This window comes from Camelus ferus, chromosome 11 (assembly GCF_009834535.1).
Source record: "Camelus ferus isolate YT-003-E chromosome 11, BCGSAC_Cfer_1.0, whole genome shotgun sequence".
NCBI classification, from domain to species: domain Eukaryota; kingdom Metazoa; phylum Chordata; class Mammalia; order Artiodactyla; family Camelidae; genus Camelus; species Camelus ferus.
The window spans coordinates 26,199,176-26,219,476 of NC_045706.1; the positions used below are offsets into that span (position 1 = coordinate 26,199,176).

Sequence of the window (20,301 nt, forward strand, 5' to 3'; positions counted from 1 at the left end):
CTCGTCCTGACCTTTTAAGGAGGGGCTTGTTCTGCGTGACCTGGAAGTGCTTTTCCAGTTGGTGGCGGAAAAAGGCGACCGCTGAGCGCGAAGGTTTGGAGGTGGCGGCCGCGCACTGTCCTCAGTATGCAGCGATTACTCTTTCTGCCCTTGAAGGCCTTGATGGGGAGCCCGTGTCTCCGACTCTTGGTTCCTAGGGCGGTGCCTAGAACACAGGTACTGCACTGCAGCGGACTCAGTCACGGAAGGGGGCATGGCGTGAAAGGGCCAGGAGAGAGAAGATAGATCCCGCACGTCAAGTTTCCGTAGTTCCTTAGAGTCCACCCTGCATTTCCTTGTGTCCGGGTCCCCTGAGTTCGGATACGGATCTGCCACTTACTAACTGTGTATTAGTCAAATTAGGTAACTTTTTTGTGCCTCAATTTACTCATCTGCAAAATGGGGATAAGAGTGCCTACTTCATAAGGGTTGTGGTGAGGATTAAATAATTTAATATACATCGAGGCTTAGCTTATAGCTAAAGTTCAATAGTTTTTACCCATATATTTGATTTTTACTCAAAGCTCCCAGGTAGTCAGATTAGAGACTATAACCCCATTATACAGAGAAGGAAATTGAGGCTTGATTTAAGTTGTCTAAAGTTACTTAGTTAATTAGAAGCAGGAAACAGAACATGGGCCTTTGGACTCAGAATCAGAAGAGAGTGTGAGTTCGCTAAACTAATAATTATTGAGTGATTATTATGTGTTAGGACCTGGGAAGTGAAAGAAAATACCAAGTCTCCTGCCCTCGAGGAAGTCAGTTCATTAATTTGTAATTCCCATTTGTCAAATCTTTATTAAGATCTTGTTATGTAAGGGAACTCTTTGAAACAAAGGTTGCAGGAGGGAAAGGGCCAGACCCACCAGGCACTGCTGTCCCATAGCTCATAGCTTAGTGGGAGGTAGAGACAAATCTCATGTACTGTGTACTGAATGGTACATTACAGGGTGTTAAGGGCTATGATGGACAGGTACAATGTGCTGTGAGAGTGACCTGTTACAGACATGGGAGAGTCTGGGAACACTTCCTAGAGGAGGTGACATCTGAGCAGAGATCTGCAGTAGGTATTATCAGTCTGGGGACAAGTAGTGCCCCAGTCAGAGAAAAATCATGCATAAAGACCCATAGGAGAAAGAAAATGATCCACATTTAGGTGTAGAGTTAAATCTGGGGGAAGTATGCAGATATCAGGAGATTCATATAGTGTGGGCATGGATTAGAGTGAGGCAAGACTAGAGACAGGAAAAGCAGTTGGGGGGTGGTTGCAGTAATCCAGATAAGAGACCATGATTTACCAGGGCAGTAGCAGTGGAGATGTGGCAATTCAGGACATTCCACTGCAGTGAGATTGAGCATGAGTAGCAGTGGAGTGAGGCCTTTTCTTTCTCTAGTTGTAATTTGTCTCTCTTGATTCTTAGTATGGTTGCAGCTGTGGCATCAGGCACCCCTTGAGGCCAGGGCAATACAGCACAATCTCTGAAGTAGCGCTGCAATCTGGAAGGGGTGCAGTGTCCCTTCCTTCAAAGGCTGCTGAGCGGGTGGTGGGCCGATGGCTCCTGGTCTGCAGTGGAACAGTGGCTGGAGCAGTTATTCTTGGTGGAGTAACTAGGTGAGTAATTTGCTCATAGCGAGTCAGCTATTTGGGTCATCAGTAGAAGTGCAGGATGACAGAGGGGGAAAGGACCTTAGAAAACATCTAGTCTAGCTCCCTCATTTTACGCCTACAGAGGGAACGTGTGTGTTGGCTTGCCCAGCTGTAGAACAGTTTAGGGTTTTATTAGGAGGAGACTTTGATAAAGACTTGTTCAGGTCTTAACTGTTAGCTGTGTATTTTGTGTGTATATTTTCCCCTACACTCAGTTCAAATTTGTCTAAAAATTTTTGTAGTTTGAATTAAGCACAAATGGTTCCTGTGCCTCTTGGGTCTCTTTAAATCTATAAAGAGATTTTATAGATTTGGATTCTACTCCCTCCACCACCCCAACCCCCTTTATAGTACTTTTTGATTGTTGAAGAAACCCAAGTAATTTGTCCTATGGCGTTTCCCACAGTCTGGATTTTGCTGATTGCATACTTGTGGTGTTTAACAAGTTCCATTGTCCCTTGTATTTCTTGTAAACCACTTGTTGCTTGATCAGATTCAAATTGGGGTCAAGGGGTGGTATACTTCATAGGTGATTAGAGCATTCATAAATATCTAGTGTCTATTAGAGATGTCATCAGCCATTGATGACCATAGCCTAAATCCATTATTTCATTAGAGTCGTGAAATTGTAATATTTTATTAGCTCAACTGTAAAGAGAAACTTTGATTAACAATTTGGTTATCTGAAGGTACAGTTTTTTAGGAAAGGCAGGACAAACAGTTGATTCTTTCCCTTTATTTACCAATTTTTAGAATAATAAATTGGTTCCCAAGCATTCACCAGAGGTGACCAATAATGTGTTTTTAAGTATTAAGACCTCATAGGTTTAAAATTTCTAATAGGTTTCAGTCATTGTACTAATGATGATGTGCTCAAATTGTCCCATCTTTAGTCAGTGGGAGCCTCTTCACATTGGCTCCAGAGTCTTTTTGACAGGACCCTAGTAACGTTTAATTCCTTGCTTTTTGGATGATAAGATGTTCCAGGCTTGTCTTGTACATTTCATTACTTGAAATCAACCTTTTACTTTAGGAAGCCTAACCCTTTTGGTGAAAATACTTTCTAGTGTTGTGTAAGTACTGCACGCTAACTGATCGCACCACTGGAGCTCCTTTCTAATGCTAATAAAATATGTATTCTTCAAATTCTCTCCACATTCCTTGTGCCCTTATTTCAAAGTACCTACGTGTTATATAGGCTATTACGGGAAACTGCGACAAATTTGAGTTTTATTGTCTTTAAATTCAGTCAGTAACCTAAACCATTTAATATGTGTAGCAGATCTCTTCTCCCTGTGTAAATAATATTGGTTATGCCTTTAGGGCACATTTCTTTGGCCTGAGGGTTGATTTTATCTGTCACAGAATACTAGTGAAAGAAATAAGGAGAGTTAAATGAAAAAGAACAAAGAGTAAAGAAATTTGTTTATGGCAGCTGTTTCTCACAGAATTCTAAGCAGTAAGAAGAGAGCAGGTTGTCAGAAGAGGAAACAGTGAAACGATGTGTTTACCTTTGGAGGGGTTAAGCTCAGATCCATTTGCTGCTGTAAACCGTTTATGAGTAATCCAGTGTGGTGCCCATATATGCACTCTCAAATTTCTTTCCTTTCTTAAGATTGACAGAGTCTGGCCTCTCAATGGTAGATTGGCATTTAATAAAAGAGATGAAGCCACCTACAAGCCAAGAGGAGTGGGAAGCAGAATTCCAAAAATACCAGCAGTTTCCAGAATTTAAAATGTAAGTATTATAGAAAATCAGGTAAACATCACACTGGGCCCACTCAGTCTTTGGCTTATTTAAACATTTCAGAATGGTTAGGTTCTATTCTTTCTTTCTTTCTTTTTTTTTTTTTTTTTTTTTTGAGTAAAGGTAGATTTACTTAGAGAGATATGTACTACGTAGAGTGTAGGCTGTTTCAGAAGGCAAGAGAAAGGCCATGAGGTGTGGCGGTTGAGTGCTCAGGTTAAACTAAAAGTGGATACACACTCCATAGACAGAGTGTGGGCTGTCTCCAAAGATGAGGGAGCAAGAGAGGCCTATTATTTCTTGATATTTGGCTCAGTTAAGTTTAGCAAGCTCCCTACTCTAAACCTCCAGTTCCAGAGAGATTCTGACATAGCTGATGAGGAAGCGGGCAGATGGATCAAGCTTCAAAACCGAGGATGTTCCTGCATTCCAGCAGGAAATAAACATCAGATAGATGTTTTCTCTTTCTTATTTTTTCACTTCCCTTTTCACCCAGTTTGAATCACAGTATGACATTGGCAGAATTCAAGTTCATCTGGTACATGGAGTATTCACACCGAATGTGGGGTCGCCTTGTAGGCCTCGCATACATCCTGCCTGCTGTCTACTTTTGGAGAAAGGGCTGGCTCAACCGTGGCCTAAAAGGACGTGTTCTTGCCCTCTGTGGTTTAGTCTGCTTCCAGGTGAGATTTACTTAAGTTTGGGAAACCAGAGATGTTCTCAGGAGTGTCCCGGTTGGCTTTGTTTTTAAGGAAGTAATCTTTGAGGCAATATAACAGAGAATGTAAAAGCATGGATTTTAGTATCATAGACCTGGCTTCAAGGCCCAGCTCTGTCACTTAGTAGGGCAAGTTGTCTAACCTCTGTAGGAGGGAGATGGAAGAGACAAAATAGAGGCAATAGAAACAGATAGTAAAAAGTGAAACATTAAAAGTCTAGTAGACACTAGCGGAGGGTAGGTAAAACAAAATGAATGTTTGTTTTAGAAAACAAAACAAAACAAAACCCAACTTATGACAGATTCCCAGGGAGGCAGAAATTTGAAGGTGGCAGCTAGGGTTATAGGAGGGAGAAAGTGGGGGCTGGCAGATCACACTGTATACTCCTTCATCTTCCGATGTCCTATGCAGATGAAATCAAGATAACTAGAACATCCAGGGTAATCGTAAAGGGGGAAAGAAATACCTAAAAAGACTTCCTGAGGAGTATCTATTTAGAAGAGGCAGGAGAATCCTCTGACACGATTCTACTGGCTCGGGAGGGTCGGGGTGAAACGGCTGTATCTAATCTATAACTGGAACTGACAGTTGTCTGGTTAATTGAAAAAGTCAGTTCAAACGGAATCACAGAATAATAATACCTATCTTAATTAAAGCAACATGGATGGACCTAGAGATATCATACTAAGTGAAGTAAGTCAGAGACAAATATCATATGATTCCAAATATGTGGTGGAAAATGATAAATGATAAAAAAATGATACAAATGAACTTATTTACAAAACAGAAACAGACTCACAGACATAGAAGACAAACTTATGGTTACCAAAGGGGAAGGGGAGCGAAGGATAAATTAGGAGTTTGGGGTTTGCAGATATTAACTATATATAAAAATTACTATATATAAAATAAACAACAAAGACCTACTATATAGCACAGGGGACTATATTTAATATCTTGTAATAACCTATAATGGAAAGTAATCTGAAAAAGAATACTTACATATGTATATGTACAACTGAATCACCTTGCTATGTACCTGAAACATTGTAAATCAACTAGACTTCAATAAAACAAAATAAAAAAATTTTTAAATAATACATGCCTTAAACTTTTAAATTTAGATACTTTCATTACCCTCTTTTTTTTTAAGAGGTATAGGAATTTAGACACTTCCAAAGTAATTTGCCTGAAAAACCTTACAGGTTTTTTACTTCCCCCTCAAAACTTTTATAGTTGTCTATTCCCACCTAATGTAACAGTAATTGTTTTTAAGCAGTTACCTTTGTCGTGCTTTTCCTAAGCATTCAGTCTAGTTTTTATAGAAGCAACTCCCTTTTTTATTCTCATATTTCACAGGTTTACATAATGTTAAAGTATGTCAAGTATGTGATGGTTTTGCCCACAAATATGCTTTTGTGTACTTTTCTATGGATTCTACTTCAATAAAATGTTGCTCTAAACAGTAGTTAAGTATTCATGGTGCTATATGTGGAAAATGGATGATTCCTGGGACACTGGAGATAATGGGAGGATATGGAAAGGAGGGGTCAGGTAGGAGTACTCACTTTCTGAGAGAGTAAAGTTGAATAGACAGCTTCAACCTTGTTTTACTGGCCTCTTCTCTTTTTGGTTGTAGGGTCTTCTGGGATGGTATATGGTGAAAAGTGGATTAGAAGAAAAACCAGATTCCCATGACATCCCTCGGGTCAGTCAGTACCGCCTTGCTGCCCACCTGGGATCAGCCCTTGTTCTTTATTGTGCCAGCTTGTGGACCTCGCTCTCACTGCTGCTCCCTCAACACAAGGTAAAAGTCAGTCTGTATTGTTACCACATGTGCACAGATGCTGGCAGGGTCAGAGAAGCAGAAATTCTGGTACTGATGGGAAGTTGTACGTCAAAATGTACACATTCCCTTAGTAACATCTATTAATTTACCAGAAACTAGATATAACCAAAGTTTAGAGAAACACTTAACTTTGGGACTCTGAATAGCTTTGAGACCACAAAGTAAAAATTTCAATTATTCTTTTGGGCTGGAGGAACTCATTCAAAGGAGAATTAGTCTTGGAGCCAAATATTTTGTCAGCATTGCCTATCGGGAAAGGTAAAAACATAAATTTTGGAAAAAGAGGGTAAGAGTACAAAAACAAGAGATACCCCAACCACTTTACTTCTGACTCCCAGAGGGATGGTGGATGGAGAGGTGAGGAAGGCCAGAAAGAGAGCTACTTGCGGACCTTCAGTGGTAGAGCCACGTTGGGTTGTTTGTTCTTTACATGGGGACCCTACCATTCATCATGTCTAACAATATAGTAAACCTTAGTGATCTTGCCGAAAAGTATTTTCTTTGTATGCTGCTTAAAGAAAAATTCTAGGTATTTTTTAAATGAGTATTATTTTAGATATTGAAGTCATGATTGGCCTGGATAACGTGTTCATGGAGTGAAGTTTGGGATGACAGTAAGATTTTTAAGTAGAATCTAGTAGCTCCCTGGAGCCAGCAGTCTGGATCCCAATAAGGACAGGAGATGCTGACTAGGCAGTCCTCCTCACAGGGAAACGGAGGAGGTTGAAATATTGATATAGTAGACAATCCACATCTGAATAATTCCTATTCTCCTTACTTTCAAAGCCAGACTTCTAAAATGAATTGCCTACATCTATAGCTGTACATCCTGACAACCCATTTTTTCTTTCCAATTCTTGTCATCTGGCTTCCGCACCCACCCATATACATACACATCGACACATTCACCCCGACACTTAAACATATACCCACACTCTCCTAAACCCTCTCTACTGAAGTGGTACTCTTAAAGATTACCAGTGATTTTTTAGTTATCAATTGTTTTTCTTTTTTTGTTTAATTATATGCCACTAATTACAGAAAGGATCTTAGATGATAGTCAACTGTATAAGTGCTATGCTGTCCAGCACAGTAGCTGTGAGCCACATGTGGCTATTTAAATTCTAATTTAAATTAAATTAACTTTACTTAAACAAACTTGTTATTTACTTAAACTTTAAATAAAATTAACTTTTTATCTAACTTTCAGTGGCTTTATCCTCATTTCAAGTCCTCATTAGCCACATGTTGGGCAGCGCAGACAGTAGAACATTTCCACCATCCCAGAACACCCGACTGGACAGTGCTGATGCGCTGTCCTATGAAATCTTAGTAATGATACCTAACTCTTCACATACTAGATTGTAAATCATTTGAGGGCAGCACTTTAACACTTTGTATTTTTATGGTTACCTGTTTATAAAGTTATTAACAAATATTTATTGACTCAGTGATTATTATCACAAGTTGGCTACAGTAAAAATAAAAACAAATTTTGGCTTTACAAAAACACTAACTCCAAGAATCCCTAAGCATTTTATGCAGTTTTGATTCTGATATATTTGCTAAACACTAAATATCACACACAACATGAAAATCCTTTTCTGCATCTTAAGTCACCTTTTTAACCATGGTGAAGTATTCTCCCCTGAACAATGCAAATCATTCAGTTACTGAACAGATACATATTGAATACCTATATGCCAAGCACTGGGCTAAGATTACAGTAATAAGCAAGTTATATGGAAGTTCCTGCCTTCACAAAACTCACAGGACACCAGGGAAGACAGATAGAAAATGTACAAATTTAATACGATATGATGCGTGTTAGATTCTGTCTGCTGGGAGTACTTAACCTAGTCGAGGGCTCAGAAGATCTGACCTCAAACTGTCACTTGAGTGTGGCTTGGGAGATCTTTGCTGCCTCTCATAGTTCTTCCAGTCAGTTTATCTGTGTGATTTTTCTTCTCTAGTTGCCTGAAACCCGTCAACTCTTGTGGTTGAGACGATTTGCTCATGGAACTGCAGGCCTGGTGTTCCTTACAGCTCTCTCAGGTAGGACTCATCAAAGATGGCCTCGTTACTTTCCAGTCAGGCGGGATCCCTTGCCTACTTTCTTTTCCTCCTCCATCCTTGTATTTCCCTTTCACATCTGCCTCTCTCATACCCATCATCTTCACCCTGTTGTTTCCTGTTCCTTCCTCCCTTCCCAAAATCCTGCTTTCCAGTCAGTGGAACCAAAATATTGAGCATCTACGTGGATCTAGACTGACAAGGTTCAAATCCTGGCTTCACCACCTGTGAACTATATGACCTTGGACAAACTGTGCAATCTCTCTGGGCCTTAGTGACCTCATTTGTAAAATGGGATAATGATAATACAGTACCTGACATGTAGCAAAGTCAATGTAAGTGTTACCTATTATTATTATATAAACATGAGTATTATTATTATTACATTGTATCAGGATGGATCAGACAAAAGGTCTGCTCTCAAAGATGGCCTCAGGTGGGGAGTTTATTGGGGCAAAGAGACTAACATAGATCTTCCTCCTTCTTTATATCACACCTCCACTTCTCTTACTCTAGAACTGCCCTATCCAATAATCACCAGCCTCATATGACTATTAAACTTAATTAAAATTAAATAAAATTTAAAATTTAGTTTCTCAGTCATGTTAACCACATTTCAAGGGCTTAGTAGCCACATGTGGCTGGCAGCTATTGTATTGGATGGCAGATTTAGAATACTGCAGAAAGTTCTATTGGACAGCACAGCTCTAAGTAAAACCATCAAACCAATGATCATCCAAACCTCTTCCCCCTTTTTTTGGTGGAAGAAAATGAGTTTTGACTTTATAAATGCCATTTATAAAAATAAGGAATGTGATCTAAACATACCTGAATCTTCTTTGATCATAAATAATGGATCAGTAATCCATTAAATTCATGGATACCTTCTTTATGTGTTTATACAGGATTTAGTTTATAAGGTTTTTTTGAGCACTTGGGGAAGACAGATAATAATAAAACATAGTATGTCAGATAGTATTCAGTCCTGCAAAGAAAAGTAAAGCAAGATAGGGGGATTCAGGGGTGGGAGAGAGCCATCTTAATAGGATTTGGTAAGGTGACATTGAGTGGAGTGAAGAAGTACATTATGCAGATGTCTGGGGAAGAGCATTTCTAGGATAGATCAGCAGTTCTCAGCTGTGGAGGGAAGGAGGACATCAGAATCACTACGGGATCTTTTCCAAGCTAATATGCCTCTGGAGGTTCTAGTCCACTCCTCTAAGGGAGGCATGCCAGAATCTTGAGTTGGGAGCAGGTGAGGATGCAGCTGTTTGGGTTTGGTTTGTTTTTTAAGTTTCCATGGTGATTGTGATATATATTCCCTATTTGAGAACCCCTGCTGTAGATCTTTCTATTCTCTGACTGTTCCTTTTGTCTAGTTCTGGGATGATAAGCTTTTACTGAGTCAGAACTGGTATTTGATCTCTGTGTTCTCTCATTTTAATAAATACTATTTACCTTGGAATACAGGGGCTTTTGTGGCAGGGCTGGATGCTGGACTTGTTTACAACTCCTTCCCCAAGATGGGAGAATCTTGGATCCCAGAGGATCTCTTTACCTTCTCCCCTCTCCTGAGGAATGTTTTTGAGAATCCCACCATGGTGCAGTTTGACCACCGGATTCTGGTAAGTCTGGCTGGTGATTTCTGGCTACTGAGCACAGGGAGCCTCTCGCAGGCTCTGGGGTGTCTGGAGCACTGATGGCAACAGTGAGACGGTAGAATGGGAACTAAATTTCCTTTTCTTTTTAGAAGACATTTAGTACCAGTTCTCTGATGTGATGTTTTTGTTCTAATTTCCCACACCTCCTCTAGCCAAATTCTGACTTTCAGAACACTGCCAGCTTCTTAAAGTTCAATATGCCTTTTACCATCTGGCAAATGATAACTCCCCTCAATCCTGCACATGCAGAGGAGAATCATTTTAGCAGAAATGAGGCTGAGTAGAGAAGAGAGTGCAAAGACAGTGGTTGCTGAGCACATAGCTGTCAGCACTGAACCAACACCCCAAGGAGCTGAGAGCACCATTTTATTCAATACTCCTTATGTTATTGAAGCTGATATTTATTAAGGGCTTGCTGGGGGTCATGTTAAGATTGGCTTGGTGGCCTGGGTATAATAAATTGGAGCAGGGAAAGACCAGTGAGAGACAGTAGTGCTATTGTAGTAATGCAGTGAGAGTGATGGGGTTCAGGACTTCGTGGTGGGACTGGGACTTGAGAATGGTGACTCTGAGAGAGGTTGTAAGGGATAGAAGATTGGCTGCAGGAATAAAGGTGAAGAAAGATCAAAGGAGACCCAGAGTTTCTTCTGTGGCATGCTAGAAACACACCAGCAGAAATGGGACTAGTGGAGTAAGTGTTGAGCTAGAGACAGAGGATGTCCAGAGGACTCATATCCGAAGGGAATGCTGGACGTGGGCGTGTTTCCTGGTGTGGGCTCAGTCCCCACGGCCACACAGCGTTTTGGAATAAGTAAAGTCTGGTTGAAATTGTCATCATGGGCAGCTCTGAAAAGGAAAAGAAGTGAAATTGGTATGGAAAATGATAGAAAAACATTCTCCTTGACATCATGGAAGCGGGGCAGAAACCCCATTGCCAGTTCCAGACTCTCTGAAGGGGTAGAAATTAAAATGAGACTTTAATCTTTTTTAGCACTAGCTGGCAACACGACAACCTCCTCATGTGCTGTTTTAAAAATACAGGATGAGGGCAGAGATAAAATTAGGGATAAGATTGAAAAGAATGATTTAAAAACTGAGGGCCGACCTGGGGGACACCCACATTGGAATGGTGGATAAGATGGTTGAGAGAAAGTGTGTATAAAGTGATACGTGCAGAGACTTTAGGTGGAACCATGTCTGCTTGACATTGAGGTGGCACACTGCAGAGGGGCATGGAAGAGGCTGAGGAGGAGTGGTCAGGGATGGCAGTGCAGGTGGTTCTCTGTGCCTGGGACAGGAAAGTGCTTACTGGTTGCTCAGTGGATCTGGAGGAGATACGTGGAAGGTGAGCAGAAACCAAGAGGATGAGGACATTTCTTCCTGGCACTTGATGAGGACTCTCTCCCTGCAGGGGATCACTTCAGTTACTGCCGTCACAGCACTCTACTTCCTCTCCCGGAGAATTCCCCTTCCTCGAAGGACCAAGATAGCAGCAGCAACTCTGCTAGCTTTGGCCTACACACAGGTATAAACCAGCTTTTGTTCTGAAGGTGTCCCCAAAACAAAGTTAGAATAGAAAGGTGACAGGCTAGGAGGAAATATTTTTAATAATTATAATAGACTGAAAGGTTACCAACCAGAAAATAAGTAAAGGAAATTAATACACAGTTCTCTCAAGAATGATGAATGGCCAATAAATATGGAAAGCTGTTTAGCCTCACTCATGATCAGAGAGGAGCAAATTAAAACAATGTGTGCCATTTTGTACCTGTCAGATTGGAAAAAAATAGAAAAAAAAAAGATAATCAGGTTTTGGCGTGGGTGTAGGAAAATGGATATCCTTGTATATTCTTAGAGAATGAGGTGGTATAGCTTTTTTTAGAGGGTGTTTGGCAAAATCTTTTAAAGTGCTAAATGTATAATCCTTTGGTCAAGCAAATTGACTTATTAGTACCTAATAAGTTTAATGCACAAAGAGCTTTGTCCAAGGAAATGCATTGTGGAATTGCTGTGATAGTGAAAAAGTGGAAACAACCTAAATAGCTAAACATCTTTCGGTATATCCATTACTGTGGAATACTGTATGGCAGTTCAAAATAAGATCTCAAGAAATATGTTGTTAAGTGAAAAAAAGCAAGTGACAGAACAGTATATTTTTTAAAAGCAAACAGTTATATGTTTCTCTGTAAACATGTATACAGAAGTACAAGTGTGTAGAAGCTGATAACAGTGGCTACCTTTTGGGAGGAGAGCTGGGCTGGATGAAGAATAATTAAGGGGAGTTTTAGGTTTTTCTGTTTTCTTTGAATTTCCTTTGTTGTAAGTACTGTTTACTTGTGAAGTTCAAAAATATATATTTGATGTTCTGATGGGAGAATATGGAGGGTGTGTGTATCTTGTCATCCCTGCCAGTCAGTTCAGCTCTGAATGTGTGGTTCTGACTTCGCTTACTGCTTCCTTTCCTTTGTAACAGGTGGGCTTGGGCATTACCACTCTGCTGATGTATGTTCCAACTCCTTTGGCTGCCACTCACCAGTCGGGCTCCCTGGCTCTGCTCAGTGTTGCCCTTTGGCTCATGAATGAACTCCGAAGAGTCCCAAAATAATTCTCAGAGGATCAACTTCCTAGGACTGAAACTGCTTTTGGGAGATGATCAGTGAGCACAAGAACTTAGGCTTTTCTGAGAGGATGACCTTGGTATACCAAGTGGTTTCCAAATTGGTCGGGTTATTTAAATTCTTTGCCTGTTTTTGGCACAATCACTGGATCAAGAAAGTCATTAGATACAGTTATACTAAAGGTTCCTTTATAAATCTATTTTCATGTTGAAAATCAGATTTAATGTAGAGAAAGAGTTGTCTGCCATTTGCTTAACGGGCTCTGTCTCAGGTTTCTTAAGTTGGCCAGCTGTTGGTTCTACATGCATGATCTCTGTCTCCTTGACTTCCTGAATCCTGAATTCTGCCTAAGGAGAAATCCTTTATGATCTCCACTTCATTTCCATCAGGTGAAGATTCAAAGGGAAGGACTGGCACACCCTAAAGTAGCTAGATAGCCTTCAGCAAGAAATAGCTGCTGTCTTATAGTGTCCTGATTTTCAAAAATGGGGAAAGCCCTAACCTAGTTCCTCTTTTGGTATCACTATGTCAAACAAATGGAATATAGAATAAATCAGTTCCTGAAAGGGTTTCTTAACAGCCTCATAGATAAGAAAAATATGGCCTTGATGGTGTAGTACCTGGACATCTCTTCAGATGTTTAAATGAATTGTTGATTAATGAATTCTTGTGATTTTGGCCTCTATTGATATTTCACAGGGCTCTGTCTTACTCAGCTTTGTTTTTTAAATCAGCAATTTGGATGAAGGCACCAGAAAGATCAGATTTGAGGATGGAGCAACTCAGCATTGCTGATATAACAGATGACAATCACAACTCATACAGTTGCAGAGTGACACCATCAGGATGAAATTAAACAGGTCATAAATTTAACGTCTTCATTTAAATTAAATAGGATGTATAAGTTTGGGGTAGAGAGAACTGGCTTCATATCATTTCATATAAAAAGACTTAGGAATTCCAGTTGGCCACAGGCTCAACATGAACCAACAATGTGATGACACTGAGAAAGATTGGTGGTGGTTCCGATTTTATCAATACAAGTGTCACAGCCATGGTCAGTCACACCTCATAGTGAGGTGTCAGAACACCTCACTGCAAGTTTTTAAGGAGGATATTGACCAATAAGTATGTATCCAGGGGAAGGGACCAGGATATTTAGGAGCCCAGAACCTTAATCACACAGGGAATACTTGAAGGAACAGGGGGAATTCAGCTGGAGGAGAACATTTGGAGAGAGAGCAAGAATCCTACCCTTGAGAAGTTGAAACCCTTTCATGCGGAAGAAGGAATGAGCTTCCTTTGTGCTGCAAAGCTGGGAGCAATGAGTAAAAGTCGAAGAAAGTTAGTTTTAGTTTTGCAGAAGGCAAGGTAGGGTCAGACTGGCGCCAACTGTCAAACTGGAGAGCACAAGTGCTCAGCTAAGGGGCTCAACCACTGTGAGCGCTGGCCTGCTGCTGCTCTGCAGGTCCACGGTTGTCAGATCTGGTTTTTTAAAGAAGCCACACATCTAGATTTTTATGTGAAATTTTTTTTTAGAACACTGTACAGGCTAAACACATCTGGGAGCCATAAATGACCTAACATTTGCCCATGTACAGTCTCTGGACTAATGATCTCAGTTCCCTTTCAACTCCAGTATTCTCTGAGTTTCAGTGTGAAATAAAGTGTACCAGTCTCAAGAGGTTCTTAGCAAAATAGAAGTAGACAGTTTGTCTTTAATTTAAAAAAAAATCCAGGACCCTGCTAGAAGTGGTTCTCAACTTCTCTCACATTAGAATCTTTGAAAATCCTAGCCCCAGCCTCACCCAAGACCAATTAAATCACAATCTCCGAAAGCTGTAAGGTTTTAATTCCCCAGGTGATTCCAATGGGAGACGAGTTTGAGAACCACTGGCCTAGTTACCTTAGAAAGTTTTGACCAGATATTCTCATTCCCTCTGAACTCCACTCCCCTCGGTCCAATTTAATCTGCTGTGTTGATCCTGTTATGCTAATGGGATATCACCTCTTCTAGATAGAATTATCTAAGGAAAGGGAACTGCAGTCACTGGGACAGGTTCCCATACCATCAGCTCCTGATCTCTGGATTAAGGTTGTTAAAGTAGCAGGGCTACCTTACACTGGAGAGGTGAACGAGGAGTAGGCTGCCAGAGGGTATAGGGTGACTACTTCACAAGGAGAGGCTCAGCTTGCCTGAAGTCATGCATGCATGGCTATAAAGATCCTGTGATTCAGAAATTTTTTCAACTTTGGTTTTTATAAAAATGACAAGCAATGATTGAATGCATTTTAAAAATAGAAAGCCTTACTAGTATGAGTAATGATTCAATTTTACATATAAAAGGACCTTACTGCTCAGACTTTTAAAATGGTCAATGGATGTATTCCTCCTTTGTCCCTCTAATAATGCTATTGACAAACTGAGAAACAATGAAATATTCGGGGAAAAGAGAAACACTTGTATAATAATACAAGGGAAGTCCATAGGATTTTTTTTTAAGTACTCATTTTTAAACAAATATTTTTTGTAACACCAACAAATCCTCACAAGTTTGAGAGAGCATATGGCCCTAGTGGCAGGACTCTGAAATTAGCATAACCTGGGACTAATTTGGGAGCATTTGAAGCATCTGCTCCTACTTCTGCCTTAATTAATTCCAGCTGAAGTTTTACCACATACCACAGCAGAAAGGGAAATTAGATACCAGTTCTGAATTGGTTTGAAAAGTTTAAAAACAGCAAAAAGAAACAGCACTGTTTCCGTAAAGGATTCTAGGAATTGCCCAAGAATTACAACCAAGTTCCTTAATGAGGTAGATTTAATAAACATTTATACCTTAAATTATTTAGATTGTAACCATCACATGAATTGCTTAGATGCTGTAGTTAAGAAAATAGTACAAAATTAAGCAAATTGTTTAAAAAAGAGACATCTGAAATTTTAAAGTATTAAAAGAAATACAGGAGCTGGAATAGATGTAGTGAAACCTGATACTATTTCTAAGAAAGTATTTTTTCATATTTTATTCCTAAATGTGAACAATCAAATATCAGAAGTAGTTATAAAGATTGAGCATGGTTAGTTGCATTCAGCTCTATTATATATATTCTGTTGAAATACATAGTCTTACAGGAAGATTCTGTCAATGAGCATTTCATTTGCATGTATTACTGCTGCTCTGGGCATCAGTTTAATCATCCATAAAATCAAGGGGGTTAATCAGAAAACATCTAAAATCTTAGCTTTAAAAATCTCGTTTTCTGAAATTGATGTATAATGATTGCTGCTGGAAACTCCATTCTCTCCAACCTTAATGTCAGGGGCTATGGAGAAAGTAGGAGAGGACCACTGGCTTTTCTGGGCAGCCTGGTCTTCTAAACCAAAGGCCACAATCCTCTTCCTGAAACCTATCCCTTCTCTGCTTTCTTTGCCTTTAATTCCTTAGGCCAGTGGTTCTCCCTTGGGAACTGGCCTCAGATCATCTTGTCTAGCCACCTTGTTTTATAGATCAGAAATGAACAAAAGAGGGCAGGTGACTTGCTTGGGGGTACCGTAGCTAGTTAATGACAAAGCCACGGCTAGAATTCAGATCTACTGCTCAGAAGCCCAGTGTTTTTTGCCCTAAATCACACCACTTACTTGTGTTTCTCTCCTGATGAAAAGCAAAACACAAAACCAGGAGAATAGGACTTTGGGGCAGGGGGGAGGGGCATCTTTCAATAATAGCAATGAGAGCTTATGTAAATGTAAATATGGAGGTGATAATAAATGTTAATGCCTAAAATGACTAGCTTAGCAAGTTTATGGTAGAGTCAATTACATTTTAATAATTGTTGCCTAAGGCCTTTGAAGTTAAAGGAAGCTCTTAAGCTGAGGACAGAGGCAGAATACTTTGGATAACATTAGAAGAATAAATACAAGTTGGTGGAAAGTGATTAAAATTTCCTAGACCAAGGAAAATGAAGGAGCTAAGGTACAGAGAGAAAGATGGTATAATTTGGCTTAAAGGTAACTGCAACTTAAGTGAATGTAATACCATATAATTGAGTATTATACATATTTTCACTATGTCTTATGACAAGAATTCAGAGAAAAGTGATGGGTTATGCCATCATAAAGAATAATAAAACATCACTCCTACAAGCCACTGACTTGATTTTCACATTTGTGACCTGTCTCAGTTATAAAAGCACTAAAACCATTGAGGTTCACTGTTGCTGTTATAAGGAAGACTGCTTGGTAAGATTCAAAGAAACAAATGGAATGTGAATTTTATGAAACCATAATTATTTTCACAGGGGAACTACTCAAAATTCAGAAATGCAAAAAGAAAAGAAGTCTTTCTTTAAAATTCTTTAAAAACTAAAAAACTTAGGGCTAAAAGGGGGTTAAAAGTAAGATATACTAATTCTATAAGCAAGACTAGTTCATTATGAGAAAGCAGTCTATATAAGTAATTGGCCCTCAGCAAGGGATAAATGGTTTCATTTAAAAATTTTCATTGGGAGCAACGGAAGAAGCACAGGATCCAATACCAAGGCAAATATTCAGTTTTTCTGAGGGGCATGACCAAAATTTGTCCTTCTTTTTTTCATACCATGGAACTCTGAGACATCTTACTCATAGTAATAAAGACAAGCCCAGATCCTATACCATTAAAATAATAAACAGGATATAACAAACTAAAAACAAAGTCAAAGACTAATTGAAATAAATTAAGAATAAGAAATACATTTATATGGAAAAAAATGATAATCAGGTATCCTGAGTTTCTCAACTATAAAAAGAACACAGTAATATCAATCTGAAAGGTGGTCATGATGATTAAATAATATACATAAAATTCTTAATGGAGTGTCTGGTACACAGTAAGTGCTTTGCAAATGGTAGCTAAAATGATCATGACTAGGATAAAGAATAACTTTACTAATAAGAGCTTTCAATTGGGACTAATCACCACCTTCTCCATGCTTCAACTTCATTCTGAGCACACAAATGTGATCACTGTTAGCCAATTAGGTAGAAAACCAAAAATATGGTCTCTCCAAGGTGAGGAGAAAAAGAGTTACCTGAGTAGGCAGTGGCTAGCAAACACGCTTTATAAGCAGCACTCATAAGGCGAGGGCTTGCTCACAGTACAGACACAAAGATGAGAAGTCAAAGAAAATCAAGGCAATTTAGAAATCTTAAAAATTAAAGGAAATTGCTGTGACATAGGCCCTAAGTAAAAAGTATTTCCAAAGAAACTGTAAGACTCTGTTAGATCCATTTTTATCTAATTTGAAAACTATTCAAGACTCATCATCTTTTCTCCTACCAAGACTCAGTATACTTACCTTCATCTCAGTTTACTTCTAGGAGGATCTTGACTTATTTTTCTGTTTTATGAAGCATTTAATTCCTTTCTGCTCCCAGTATGGAATTTATTTTTTAAGAATTCCACTTTTTTAGGGGGGAGGGTATAGCTAAAGTGGTATGCATGTGTAGCATGCATGAGGTGCTAGGTTCAATCCCCAGTACCACCACCAAAAATAAATGAATAAGTAAATAAATAAACCTAATCACCCCCCCCCCCCCGCAAAAGGAAAAAAAAAAAGAATTCCACTTTTTTTCCCTTTAAAGTCAAGGACCTTTCCCCTACTCGTGTAATCCCAGAACTCAGAGCTGACAAAAAAGAAAACTACTTCAACTCGGAGAATATTCTTGGGCAGGACATTCAAAGCTATGCAGAGGAAAGGACAAAGCATAAAGAGGGTTCCATGAGGGAAGGTGGGAGTTGATGAAAAAGAAATCCTAATGCAATTTAAAGACTCAATGTAGACAAGAAGCAAAGCTCCTGAAGGGTCGCAGATGAGAATGTAATTACTACAGCTTTTTCTCTCTCATTAATAGAAATGCTGTTTGTGATTGAGAAATCTCTTAATTTCTGAAAGTTGCTACGTGGCTTATTAACAGATTTATCTGTTCATCCCAAAGTTTGAGATTTGCTTCTTTTCAGATATTCCAAGAGTTTAATGAAGAAAACTTCTATTTCTCAGAAAAACATTAATAAGAACTTGGAATGTATTGCCTTTGCCCACCATCCTGATACTGTTCTTTCTTTCTTTAAAAACAGCCCAGATACATCCCTTCTCCAACTACATACTGACCTTTGCAGTGAAATAAAGGAACTCTTTTTGAGTCTTCCTACATAAGACTCAAAAAAATAGGCCCAGAGGACAGTGACCTGAAACCAGACAAATCTAGGCTTCCAGTCCCCATCACAATTTCTCCATTCCTATAAGCATATTTAAGGCTCAAAAAGAAAAATTAATGCCCAAACAGTCTATGAGGCACATAGACATGGAAAATGTTTCTATCCTGGTCATACCAGGCATCTGATAACATACTAGTAAAATCTTCAATGGACCATTCATTTAGAAAGGGTTCTAACTTTTAAAATCACAAACTAACATCATCAACGGTATGTCAGGGATCTTGGACCACACCCATAATGGCTTCTTTGTCAAGTAAGTGAGGAGGTTGTATTTTGGTTGCCTGGAAATTCATACCTGTTCCACTGAACTGCAAAGAAAGATCTTGGATTAAAGGCTGTGGATCTCCACATAAAAATATCTCTGTTACAGAGAAAGAAGGGGCTGCTGCCCTTGCTAGAATGTCTTCAGCTTTGTATCAGATGCTCCAGATTTGGTTTCAGCCAGGCTGATAGTGTGCCCAATGCCAAACTTCATGCTTCAGCAAGGGATAAAAAGTCAAGATCCCAGGAAAACACCAGACTTCCCAGCTAAAGGAGGAGAAGCATGCTTCAATTGGACTAAAATTGGTCCCCTTTGTTAGCACCAATCTTTCATTTAGTTCTTCACAGACTAAATTACAGCTTCTCTCAGAGAAGAGGACCTGGATATTGTGATGGAATTAAAGTAGATATTAAAGTAGAAATTCCAAGGCCAAATATCCACGTCAGGCAAAACAGCATCTGAGGCCAGTATCAGGAAGTGGTGGAATTTGATGGGCAGCAACTCTGGGGTAGCTGAGCTTCTCGAGAACTTGTCCAGCCTCACGGCCCCACCTGTACCCCAATCATGGGCACCACTTCCTCAATCCACAGCAGTGGGGCTGAGGCTCGGGTTTGTCGGTGATGAATTCGGCGTAGTCGCAGAAGGTATAGGATGATGGCCAGTAGCACCACTAGGATACAGGCAAAGAAGAGATAGTGGTTGTAGACAAAGGAGAGACGGAACCAGCTACCATGGGCCTGTCGGACACCTTCCTGCCGTCGATCCCTAAGGAAGAGGTTGAAGGTAGAAAGAAATGTTAGTCTGAGAGGGAAATATTTATGCTGATTTAAAAGGCCCAGTGGTTTTATCCCATTTACTCCATCCATGTAAACATGCTATAAACCAGCTCCACAAAGAAAGGAAAGCTGAAGCACGTCCACAGGCCCAGAGCTGGTACATGTGATTCCTCCTGAACCTTCTTTCCGTGCCCTACAGAGGGAGCCTCACAGGCCTATACCCTTCAGAATCTGGGGACAAAATTAGAAGCCATAAAAATGAATAGTAAGACAAGGCAGGTCATCTGTAACATGTCTTAACGGTGACCTCATACCACCCTGGCCTACAGATTGTAAATATGGTACTAATGAGGGTAGGGTGGCCCCTGAGTCCAATCAAGAAACTACAGTGGTGGGGAGGGTTTAGCTTGGTGGTAGAGTATGTGCTTAGCATGCACAAGGTGCTGAGTTCAATCCCCAGTACCTCTATTTAAAAATAATGAATGAATGAATGAAAAAACCTAATTACCTCCCCTCTACCAAAAAGTAAAAAAAATTAAAATTAAAAAAAGAAATCAAAGTATATCTAAATCTTATATTTAAAAAAAGTTGCTGTGCTTCCTGAGGGTTTAGGACATATCTAGAAAAAGCTGTTACCTAATCAATTGTA

General features: G+C 39.6%; 2 protein-coding genes across 7 annotated transcripts in view; one reads left to right on the top strand and one right to left on the bottom strand.

Moving 5' to 3' along the window:
• The first annotated feature begins 37 nt into the window (after window positions 1–37).
• LOC102504084 (cytochrome c oxidase assembly protein COX15 homolog) lies at window positions 38–16,501 on the top strand. Its single transcript, XM_006182910.3, has 9 exons — window positions 38–216; window positions 1,461–1,651; window positions 3,303–3,425; window positions 3,931–4,117; window positions 5,793–5,960; window positions 7,976–8,057; window positions 9,546–9,700; window positions 11,148–11,261; window positions 12,210–16,501. The coding sequence occupies exons 1-9, from the start codon at window positions 127–129 to the stop codon at window positions 12,339–12,341; spliced, it is 1,242 nt and encodes a 413-aa protein (XP_006182972.1). The 5' UTR covers window positions 38–126; the 3' UTR covers window positions 12,342–16,501.
• Window positions 16,502–17,925: 1,424 nt separating this feature from the next.
• The window catches only part of ENTPD7 (ectonucleoside triphosphate diphosphohydrolase 7), a 106,567-nt gene continuing 104,191 nt past the window's right edge, over window positions 17,926–20,301 (bottom strand). For 5 of the 6 annotated variants that reach the window (XM_032491118.1, XM_032491119.1, XM_032491116.1 and 2 more), the window contains one exon: window positions 17,926–19,641. In XM_032491118.1, coding sequence (XP_032347009.1) covers window positions 19,416–19,641 — 226 coding nt within the window. In that variant the 3' untranslated portion in view covers window positions 17,926–19,415. The remainder of the gene's footprint in view (window positions 19,642–20,301) is intronic. The other variant, XM_032491121.1, reaches the window with a different exon arrangement.